The 12,490-nt window shown below is 40.0% G+C and overlaps 1 protein-coding gene across 1 annotated transcript; it reads right to left on the bottom strand.

The window, feature by feature from the left end:
• Positions 1 to 6,697: 6,697 nt before the first annotated feature.
• fstl3 (follistatin-like 3 (secreted glycoprotein)) lies at positions 6,698 to 11,299 on the bottom strand. Its single transcript, XM_079350369.1, has 5 exons — positions 11,084 to 11,299; positions 10,398 to 10,583; positions 8,424 to 8,639; positions 8,085 to 8,312; positions 6,698 to 7,968 (listed from the first exon to the last, which is right to left on the bottom strand). Exons 1-5 carry the CDS (start codon positions 11,151 to 11,153, stop codon positions 7,916 to 7,918), a joined length of 753 nt encoding a protein of 250 aa, XP_079206495.1. The 5' UTR covers positions 11,154 to 11,299; the 3' UTR covers positions 6,698 to 7,915.
• Positions 11,300 to 12,490: the final 1,191 nt, after the last annotated feature.

Genomic DNA, 12,490 nt, shown 5'->3' with positions numbered 1-12,490 from the left:
AGATAGCAAAAAAATGCATTCTGTAGCATGCACTAGTAGTCTTAGAGATAGATCATACAATATGATTGGTGTATCAAGACTGGATGTTTCCCAACTGCAAAGCTCACAGTGTAACCTATTTAGGGCCCAATGTCGTCTCTAGGCAGGCGATGTGTCTGATCCTGCCATGTGGGAGCTGGAGAGACACGGCTGTCCCATGGACTGAGATTAGAGAGGGTCTGATAGCATTTAGGTTTGCTATGTCTGCTTGGCTGAGGTAAGCTATTGTTGTCTCTCTGCACTCAGTGCGTCACCGCCAACCCAGTCAAATGCTCAATGTAGCAATGCAGTCTGGGAGTGAGAGACTTTGGGTCAGAGACAGGTCATGTGAGGCGCCGAAAACAACTCTACCGGACAGAGGGACCCTAGTTCTCCAGTACTAATCTGAATATAAAATATGGTCAACAAAAAGTGTGGAGTGAACCCTGCTTGTCTTGCAATGTACATTAAGGCATTGAATAAATGCTGCAAAACGTTCACAGGTTGGAATAATGTTTTACTTGGGTTTGATGCCTCCTTTGGAACCATCTATTGCCTCCCTCATTGTGTCACCTGAGGAAGTCTCTTTGCAGGTGTTTGCTTTTATAAACAAGGAGCATAGAAGGTAATGTTAATGCTAACCCTGCTTGGTCTGTTTGGCTCAGTCCCAACTTACAGATTCAGGCTGAATGGCTCTTTGCATCTCTGGTTGGACCGGAAGAGTTGCAAGCCTTGGAGTGTGGAATCAGACCAGACTCGGCTGTAGTTTGCTAGCCTTCAGGGACATGAGACAGTGGCGTCCACAGGGTTATGGCACTCATCATTCATGGCTTCAAGCTTGCCCTGGAACCTCACAATCCCTCTGTTCACCAGTGACAGGCTCCCTCACAGTGCTACAGCCCTGCCTGCTTGCTCACAGTGAATATTCCTGAATATTTCCTTCGAAATTCCCCTATTATCTTACTCCTAAGGTAAAAGTTGGGAGAGAAATAATTAGCGAAATAAGTTATATACATTCAGTTCACCCAAAACAAATTGGTGCATGTGTGAAAATACATTAAATAGCCTTGTGTGGATACTAAGGCAATGCTGAAATAGACACAACTGTTTTTGTCCCTACAGTTTTCCCAGACACTCCTGCCAGGATTGCCCCATAGCTCAAACAGTCCCTCTGGGTCCAGAATCGCACTCTCCCACAAACACATGTAAACATTCTCTTAGACGTACTACACACCTACACACTCAGCAATAACAGCTGCCTGTTGGAACTTCCTGGGCCTCTTAATCATGCGTCACTTGTTTTCAGTCACCCATTGAAGACTCTTGTTCCCTTCAGACACACTGCCTGAGATCATGTGTCACAAGAGTTGTGCATTAGACACACACACACACACACACACACACACACACACACACACACACACACACACACACACACACACACACACACGAACTTACACACATGCACACACTTACAAGGAACCCCATGGTCAACATTAGTGTATAAATGTTGAGCTGTTGCGTTATTTTGTCCTTAACGTGAACACTCATGTAAGAATCAGGCACCCCTTCTTTTATCATTGTTTCCACTCAATCAGATACACTACATCGATACATAACTGTTTAAGATTATATCACTGGCAGCCATAGTGAAATACTGTAAGTGTAAACGCACATATGGATATATTAATAAACTTAATGTGAACAGCCTCTGTTGTACTTGTGGTCAATGACAACAAAATGTTTGACTTTATGCTTTCTTGGCCTCTATGCTAATCAATACCTTTGTTATCGGTATTGATTAGCATATGTTAGGCTGTGGATCTCTGCATGGGGTTGTGATAGATTTGAATTATGAATTGACACAACAGAAGAAATTACAGTCAAAAACCTCCATTTTGCTTTACAACCTGCTCTAGATCTACACAAATTAAATAAAAGTATAACACTTATTGATATGACGCTAATGTAAACTACCTCAACTTTCCATCCATGGCAAGCTAGCTTTTATGTCTAAACATTGCCATCAGCATTGTTTTTTGTGAAACACTTAGCATGTTTTAAGTATGATTTAGCACCTGTGTGCTAGGGATGGGAATCACCAGGGTCTCCACGATATGATATTATATTGTCATTATTGATGCTCTAGACACGATCCAATTCCATTGCAATTTGAAACTTTTTGCGATATGCTGAGAATTTCAATAGCATATAATACTTGTGATTAAGCTTTTTAACTCCAAATTATGTCCACTACACTAAATCAAGAACTGTTTGGACAAAGTGTGAGTCCAGCTCAAAGACTGACCAACACTGTGACTAAGGTAAAACTCTGTAAATGGCGGCATGCACCTCACAATCTGAATCTCATATGTCAGTAAAATCAAACTTAACATGAATTCTTAACAATGCAACTTGTTCAAAATGAACTGTGCAAACCCTTCAGCAATTAAAACAAATTATTTTAAAATATTATATTTATATGATGTTTACAATATCATATAGATATAATATTGCAACAAACAATATTGCGATACTATGCTGTATTGATCGTTTCCCCAACCTCTACTGTGTAAATTCTATAATGACTAAAGATTAGTGTTGAGAACAATTTAACTTACTAACAGAGACAGAATTACTGTAGATGCAATGCCGTTGTACTTGACACAAAAAGATAGCCTGTTATCTTTTCTGCCCTACCTTCTTCTTCAGCAACGCCTACCACAAACATCTCCTAGAGAAATGTATTCTTATTCAACAAGACATTTTCAAACAAGTGACTAATGTGAAATGAGGACAAAGACAATTACAAAGTGTTTGTATGAGAGAAGGTCTGTTTAAAATATTCCCTACTACGGTGTTGTTTTTGGCATGAATCCTGTGTGTTAATCTGTGTCTGTTTGAGTGTAGAGAGTGTGGGTGAGCACATGTTTTAGTCCTTTTGTATATCTGTGGGTTTCCAGAGTGTCCACTGGGAACCTTTTGAGTGCATAAACATAATGTGTGAGTGTGTGCATGTATATGTATTTGCTTACACATTTGCATGTCTTGCAACCACAACAATCCATCAGCAGTTGGCCCTCTAATCCTAAAATGACTATTAATCTGAACATGATGTGCAGTCTGGGGGAATAGATACCATATGGCTCTCCTGGGTAAATTTGTGGTACAAAAAGCCTATTGATAATCCTTGGGGGGACATTTTTTATGAAATCCATACCAAGGTCTTTTTCCCTCTTTATTATTTGCTGAACTAGAATTACATACTGTTATGCTACACAACCAATTAAATGGTGGTGGACCCTTCTGCCCTAAAGTCAGAGAAAGAAATAAAACGCCACCAAAGTAACCTCTTGGATGCCCTTCTGGTCGATAAAATATAATAAAGTGTGCACCAAGGGGGCCCACTTACTATGCAAAACGTAATAGTGCCTTCTACGATGTGCTGGTGTATCACTGCTTAGAGTAGGTGCCCTTTTTATCATTTTTAACCCCGCCCCTCAAACATCCGTAGTCCGCCAGTGAAATTAATTGTTCAACCAACTTTCCATTTCAGGAAGGTAACAAGGCCAAAGCCTATGAAAGGGACATGTCTGACTTATTCCAATGTGAACACAACCTGGTGTGAAATCATGGTAAGGGCCTGGCAAGTCTCCAAGCCTCAAATTGCTCAGAGTATCTAAATTATCACACTTCATTGACTTTTTTTTCAGTTGTGCGGTTTGATATTTCACCACAAACTCAAACCAAAGTTAATGCAATACCCCGTCAGGGCCAAGGCTGAGGTGCCTCTAGCACCCATGTTGTGCCAAATACTTTAAAACCTCAAAGTCTCAGACCTTACCTACATTTTTATTAAATAACGGAACAAACTGACTGTATTCCAGATTTAGTTTTATACATTACTGACATAGTCAAAGCCTAGGTGTATTTCCAGCAAATTCTTCCAACAGTATGTGAAGGACAGACCACACACGGAGCCACAAGAGATGTTGTCCTAGCTAGGCTCTAACAAGGAAGTGAAACAATTCTCCAAGAATAATTGGAGACAATTAGCACTTGCACAACTTCCTACGTCGGCTGAATTGTTGTTGGTGATCTGATCCTCACCAAATTACAGTGAAACACTACAGAAAACATGTCAAGAGTTTCTGATCTTGCTCTAAGATAGTAATCTTACTTTGCTGAAAACGTTTCTCTGAGCACAACAATCACTAGTTTTGTTGATAAGTACAGCTGTTGGATATATTTGTGTGTTCTTTAGACTCTAGAATAGTTTTAATTACTATGCGGTATTCAGATTTTAGAAATTACTTACTTTATTGTATAGATGAATATTTATCCCTGATGACAGGTTGGCTGATTGCTAATATAAAATACCCAAATTAGTGACCTCAGATCAGAGATCATAAAAGCTACTTCAAAGAAATCCAATATACGTCATCTGTAGCAGTATGTAGTACTGTAGTGCGGGCTGTTGAGTGAGTAAATTATCAGTTGTTTAAAGTTAAATATTAGGCACATGTGGAACATTTAAAGACTTCCCGTGTAACAAAGGATGTCTGGGAAATAATGTCTGAGGCAGAAATATTCTGATGGAATAAAAAATCTGATATCTATTAGTTTCAGCTGTGAGACTGAGCTGTTTACAATCCAGTGGCGAGATCCAGGGAGTGGGTGGTCTTCAGCGCCTGCTCTCATCACAACATCATTTCAGATCTAAATGTTGGCTGTTAACTTACTGGAAGTGCTCGGGCAACTTGGCGGAAATGATAGCATGTGGATGCTGTTGAGAAAGAGGCTTGACATATCAGAGCAGGATGATTACGCATCCATGACATTTCAGTGTGGGCGTCACATTAAAGCTCCATGTGTTTGTACGGTTATAAACAACTCAGGCTGGGATTGTGATGTAATGTGTGTGACTGATGTCCTGCTCATAACAGGTGAGCTCAAGCTGGAGAGATGCACCTATAATCACATCCACACAGTCAAACGTACACCTAACAAACACTCACGCAAGGATGTGTCACTGTGGAAGTAAGGCTGACCCACAAAAGACCAAAACATGTACAAAAAAAGATTGGTATACAAAGTAAAGGGGGCAGAGAATTCCTGAGGTCTCATGATGAGTGTAATTAGAATAGCTCTGAAATGGCTCATAGAAATACTCATACTGTAGGTTTACCTTGTGGTTATGTCAGTATCACCCCCGGTGTGACACGAGCGCATCATATCCGAAATCCGTCAGAGGTCTGCGTAGTGATGATATAGCTACAGGTTGTTCCTGGTGAAGGGATTATACAGTCATAATGACAACAGCAAATGGGATTTATTCTGCCCAGCAACTCAGGAGGATTTGTTTATCAAAAGTGCTGTCCTAACATATTTTTCAGTTGTTGTTTTTTTCTATGCAAGACCACAGCCTGTTCTAGATATGCATTGGAAAGTGTGGCAAAAGCATGATTTTAGTGGGTGTTCACTGCAAATTCCTGTGGGGCTGCCACTTCTTAAATTATGGCAAGAAACACTGCTGAGTTTATTGTGTGGGTCAAGAAAGAATTTATAGATGTCTGGCACACATAAACATATGAGCATAGTTAACTTTAATATTATATTTATCACTTACAAACAATGAGAAGTAAATGAAGTGGTTAAAGTTTGGCTGGACTATCTGGAAAATGTTTATTAAACTTCATCAAAGTTAGATAAAACACTAACCAGGCACGTGGGGCGTCATTGGACAGATACTCTTCTTTGCTGAGACAACTAGTTGGACACATTAAGGTCAGCCTCATCACAACATCTGACCAACACAGTTCTATGGCTTTAGGTTAATCAGTCATATTTTTATTTAATACACAATATATAAATATATATATAAAAAACCATTCACAGATATATTCCTGAAAAACACAAAATTGTGCGTTTTAAGTGTGGGTACAGCAACAGTCCTTCGGTGGCATTGTTATTTGCCCTGTTCGAACTAACAAAACATCTAATTCCATTCCCAGTGTAATAAAAGGGTACTTGAACAGGAATATAAACATCTTGCTAAAGTTGAACCAGATGCTGCTGTACGGCGGAGCACAGGATTCAGAAAAAAGGAGAGAGAAAAGACAGAAAAACAAGGGAGGTACCTTTAGCTGGAAAGTGAGTCAGTACCCAGGCCTCAGTACTTTGAAACACTAATTCCGAGCCATTCCGAGCCCTCCATGTGCCTGACCCCTCCCACCTAATCTAGAGTAGGGGGATATCCCTGAGGAGACAGGGAAGAAAAGCCACCCAGCCTGGATTTGATTGTCCGTCGCCTCTCATATGACGTCTTCAGAGGCCTGTTGGAGAGGCAACTCAGTCGCCTCACGCACAGGAGAGGAGGTCTAACCACTGCACGAACAAACCCAGTGCCTGACCCACCCAACCAAATCCCAGCATGAGATGCGAGCTGTCCAGTTCCCTTTAGGGTGCAAGTATGATCTCATTTGGCTTAAACTGGCTATGAGTAAGACTGTGACACAGTTAGGAAAAATCCAAATATTATAAAATGCACACGGTTTCATGTTTTAGAGTACAGATCTTTCTTGTATCCATAATAAAAGAATACAACATCTGCATCTCTTGATTTCTACTTTACAAAGTTGTAAAAAAAAAGAAGAAGAAGAAGAAGAAGAAGACACAGTTGTGACACATGTTAACTTTATGTTGTTTTGAAATGGCAGTACAAAAATACAAAAAATATGTTGATGCATTCAAATTCACAGTAGGTACACAGGTAGGTACACATAAGACTGTTATTTACAGGAAGGGAAATGTATATCTGCTTTGAGTTGAAAGATTTAATCAGATCAACTGTACCATTCAAAATGGCCTTTGTATCATACCACCATGTTTACTTGAGTCAATGAACAGATCTACTGATCTCTCATGGTGGAAAAATCTGGTATGTTGGCCAAAACTGTTGTAAATTCTCAGACTAACTTAATTTTTCCTTCAATCAGACATGGCTTATTAGATTTTTCCATCAAATCAAAGCAGAAAAACAGTAATGGAATGACCTAAAAAAAAAAGAAAGACACTTAACAGGTATTGTTGAGTGCTTGGGGTCGTACCAACACTCCTACAGACACAACCAAACCTTTATTTAGAGTGATCAGCAGGTTGCTGAGAGTTTAGTTTAGTATCCAGAGTAAACATGTTTGGATGACACAGGTTTGTTTAGGCTGAATCTGTTACTCACCTTCAGACAAAACCTAGTGTACATACAGTACGACCGTCCTGTTATTGTTTGTGGCAAACTGAAACCACACTGGCAGACTATGAAGTGGTACCAATTTCTAAACAAATTGGTGTCTTTCCTTCAGCTTAGGAAGGAAAACTGTTTGTCTGTGGGAAGTTGAGACTGTAACAACAGCAAACAAGTTGTAATACACCAAAGCCAGTGGCCTCTATTGTACACAAAAAACAAAACACAATAAATACTTTTTTTCTGTCAGCTTTCCCAAGGATACATGGAATTGTTACCAGGATAAAAACATAAATAGAGTTTGATACCTTCTCCAATAAATAGTAGTGGTATTCTATTTACAATATGCACACATCTCCCAAAGAGCTCACGTGACGTGTCTGTCCCTTGACACGTGTTCATCTGCCTTTATTTTCCAAACTTACACAAGATGAACAGAAATTTCTCGCTGGTTTTTGAAGCTCTTTTTGGGTAAGTTACACAAATGTATGTCTTCCGAGAGAGGACTCTCATCTTAATTGTATTGTCATTCTGTGTATAAAGGGAAGGGTAAGTGGTTGTGTAAAATCATCACGGGAAGCTTGTGGTGTGGCACTTGTAAATGTTCGTCGACCAACTCGTCTCTTGAGAACGGTTCTTGCGGGAGCTGACCGTTCAGACTGCATTTTCCTCACTGCCATGGAAAACATGGGGTTTTCGAGGGGGATCTGTAAACGAGAGTCAAACTTGTACTTGCATGAAATCTTTAAACCCCTATATAATTAAATGAATCATTACAGAGAAGTAATTCAGATTAAAGAAAAGGAGAGATGTTATTCCTTACTGTTGCAGTGGCCATAGTGGCGGACTCCTATGGAGCGGCCAAGGAAGCAGGTGGCCCGGCGGAGATGGCAGGCGCTGGGGTAAGTGATGTTGTCATTCCCACAGATTGGCTGCTCAGACAGCATGGGTATTGGGCAAGGAGTTGTGCGGCACATGACACAGTGAGCACTGTTTGTCTGGTCAGTCACACAAGTATGGGTACCTGGACACACCACATTGGAACACGACTCTGGAAAGCATGAAAAAGAAGCCCAAAATTAAAAATTGTAGATACTTATAGACATATTTGTTTTTGAACAGCTTATCTTGGAGGAAGCATAGAAAGATAATTTTTTCTTACTCTTGCAGTCTCCTTGGTACATGACCTCCAGGTCTGGGTGTCCCATGCAGCGGGCCATGAGAAGAGTGCACTCATCCATGTATGACTTTCCATCGCTGCCACACACAGCATGCTTCCGGATGATGTGAGAGCAGTCTGGACTGCACACACACTGAGGCCTTCCCATCTTCATTTTGCAAACTTTTCCAGGGCTGCATTTGACTCCCTCACATGTATCTACAAAAGCACAGCCAGTGATTTCATATGAGCGTGAGCACTGCAGGAGATCAGTGTAATGTTACTGTACTAACAAAAGTGCAGACATCAGGTGATCCACAGGCATTTTCATACAAAACAGACGAGAGACCTGGGGTTTTCCCAGACCACAACGCAATCTCCACCATGCATAATATTTACAATAATCACATCTCCTTATTGACTGATACACACATGGGTGTCTTGCCTGTCGGAATGTGAGGCTGGTGTGTTTTCATAACAGATCTATGTGTACGGCTGCACACAGACTGGGTTAAGCTCCTGCAGAGGGACAGAGGGGCTCTGAGGTAGACAGAGTTCAAATAACTGTCAGAGAAGTTTACTGGATGAGAAGTGAGGAAGCCCCCGGCTCTTCCGACACCCCATTGTGCCGAAGCACAGGATGGACTGTAATTCCACACAGTGCAGAGGCACATAGATCTCCTCCCAATACTTTTTTTTCAGTCTTCAGAGATGATCTGCTATCTGTCCTGAGAAATCAAACTTTGAAGAACTAAATGAAATATTTATTTCTTGTCTCTACCCGCAATTCCATATCCTGTTTTATTGTCGATGGTTTTACTTTGTTTGATATCCAGCTCTCTCTCTCTCTCTCTCTCTTCTCTCTCTCTCTCTCTCTCTCTCTCTCTCTCTCTCTCTCTCTCTCTCTCTCTCGCTCTCTCTCTCTCTGTCTCTCTCACTCTCTCTCCCTCTCTCTTTTGGTTGTGTATATACTTTTATGACAACAATGGGTTGTTTTTTTTCCACAGAATGATACAGAAAGTGTTGCACATTATGAGTCCCAGACATCTGGGCATGCAGCAGGCGCTCATTCCAGACTGCAGGAATGTATTTTGTTATTTTGCTGGTGGAGGCAATCATGGCTCCTTTTTAACTGGGCTCAGGCAAAGTGAGCATAAAACGAAAAAAGGGAAGAAAACACAACAGCATTTATGATTTTACAAAAGTCTTTCATCTTCCATGTGACAAAGTTGTCTTTATGTATTGCAGTTAGTCTTTATAAAGCTGTAGACTTTCTTTAGCATTGGTCTCTCTTTTAAATATGAGTTTTATCTAAATAAAATACACCTTTGGTATATTTTACCGTGCTAAAAGAATCAGAGGCCACGACTGAGTGTTTACTGAGAATTGTTGTACATTTTAATGGACTAGGAGAAATGTTCAATGTTTGCCAATGATAAAATAGTGTGAGTGGGGCTAATAAAAAACAGAACTTATTTGCAAGTGAACCTGAATGAACCTTGCATTTGAGATTTTAGGAGAAGAAGGTTCTTGTGATAGCTGGGTGGAGCCTAGTGAAATGTGTCTCCTGAATCCACGTCTGTTACAAATCTGCACTGGGAACACATTGTGTTCATCACAGATTATGTTTTAAATTACCTTTCACTAACACAAGAAACACAAACTATTTTTTTGTAAATAAAATAAAATACAACTGTTATCGATAGCAGTGATTTCAACTCTAAGAACTACTTTTGACAGAACATTGGCATGGGCTTTTCCTGGAGTCCAGTAAAATATGCTTCAGAATGTGTATTCTCTGTGGGTCTGTTAAAAATGTAACAGTGGGCTTGAAGTACTTCGATTAACATTTGGTTTTAATAGAATGACGAGTGCTACCCCTGTATTGATACACCAAATACAAAACATAAGAAACCGATTCCTTCTTTTGGCGGATCAAATCATTGAGTTCTTTAAGTGGTTTGTTTGTATGTTTACCTTTGCATGGTTTACAGGAGACGATCCCCAGGAAGCCCAAAAGGCTGACCTCATTCATAGGCATGCTGGTGTTGGACCAGGCTGTGTCCAGACGGCCCCCGGCACAGCACTCCTCTCTGGTCACTCCTCTCATCAGCACCATGTCACACCTCTGGTCCTGGCTCTGCTGCAGCCAGCACATCCCAGCTAGAGAGAGAGAGAGAGAGAGAGAGAGAGAGAGAGAGAGAGAGAGAGAGAGAGAGAGAGAGAGAGAGAGAGAGAGAGAGAGAAAGAAAGAGAGAGGGAGAAGAGTATACACAACGCATGCCAATTAACCACAAATATATGTACCCTTACACATATTAAGAAATACAGTATTTTTTTAACTTAATGTTTAAATCAATAGTTGTCATTCTGACTTCTTCTGGTTGAAATCCTTGAAAGAAACTCTCAACTGTAATACTTTTGGTTTTAATTCAAACTGTTAATAAATATCACCTGTTCACAATTATGTTTTCTGAATAATGATACATATGTATCTATAAATACTAATGTACAATAAGATTGTATTGAGAGAGTAGATAACCAAACTGGAAAAAGTACTTTCTTCACAAAAGAGCTCCCTTTTAATAGGATAATCAAAACTTCAGTAAAGGTACTTCTATTTTCTATTAAACAAGAATAAACCCATATATAAGTTAACTCACCACTGGCGGGATTCCTCCCAATCTGGTAAAAAGAGAGAACCAAACAAAAAAAGGAAATGAAGAAACTCATTGTGTTATTGAAAAAAAAAAGTTTCTTGAAAGCTTGAGCTATGAACTAGAAGCACAAGAAGTTCCTTTGGCAAATGCAGTAGATCAACTCAAGCAGCTCTCTCCCTTATGTGAATGAATGTGTTGTGGATAAGTGATGTCGTTCCCCCTCTGTATAAATATTTAGCCCAGATGGAATTATGCTGCTGGGATGGGCGATCCTCTCAGCCAGTAATAAGCCAGGGCAGGACACAGTTTGACTCTGACTCAATTTCCAGAGTCGGGAAATGATCCATGCCCTGCAGCACCAGACGCTGGGCACTTATATGACCAAACAAAACGTTTTCACACCAAACGTATTAAAGGCTCATTAGGAAGAGCACAATTACAGATGTTTTCATTGTTTAAATTGTTCAAAACTGAACTTTATATATACCCAGCAAATTTAAAAAAAAAAATCTATACACTTTTTTAATGTGCTGGGTCTCAGATGTATTTTGCTGTATTGTCTCATATAATGAGATTTGGCTCAGAGGTTCTTAATCTCAAATGATTTTCTCTTTGATTATTGGGGTTTTCTGTCTATATGCAGCTCTGTGTGGTTTTGGAAGAGAAATAGTCTGAATGAAAGACCACTGCAACCAAGCGGTTACAGTATCTTTCTGGCCAAATCACATCAGAGCAGAATAATACAAAAAGTACCTAAAAAATTCATAATAATTGGCCTTTGAATAAAAGAAGCATTTCTCCTCTCCAGCAATGTCAAACCTCATTTTGTTGACGGTCAAGGTTTATCAATGAATGCGAATATTTTACTCCACAGCTGGCGAGAATAATGCAGAAGAGTTAGCTGTATGAGAGAAAGTGCTCTGCCCTTGAGTAATATTTCAAGTTCAATAAACACAACTGTGTTGGAGATTATCAAGAACATTCAAGTCTGCCCCCTCATTCTTATTCTATGATAAACAGAGGCAGCCACAGCAGGACTAAAAACGTTGTAGTATTGTAGATTTATATACTGTCCCTTTTGACTGGAGCAACATGAATGGGTTAAATACCATCTTATACCATAAAACTACTCACAGGAGGTGATACTAATCTGCATTTTCATCATGTCTGATAAGAACATCTGCAAAGCTTCTCTATCTCCCTGCACTCATTCACCCTCTATCACTGAGAGGTATGCACTAATGCCAAAGTAATGAGCCGCCCCATCTGTCTGTCACTGATTTTATTTTATGTTCCCTTTTGATTGTGGTTGGAAAAGGAAGGTAGCATCTGCTGTAGTATCTGTGTCTTTGTGAATGATGTTCCCTTCTTCAGGAGAGATCCCCAGGAGACTTAAGGAATGCTGCCTGA

The sequence above is a fragment of the Symphodus melops genome (assembly GCF_947650265.1).
Source record: "Symphodus melops genome assembly, chromosome: 8".
In the NCBI taxonomy this organism is placed as follows: domain Eukaryota; kingdom Metazoa; phylum Chordata; class Actinopteri; order Labriformes; family Labridae; genus Symphodus; species Symphodus melops.
Note: the sequence above shows the minus strand (reverse complement) of the source record. Positions and strands in the feature narration are given on the sequence as shown.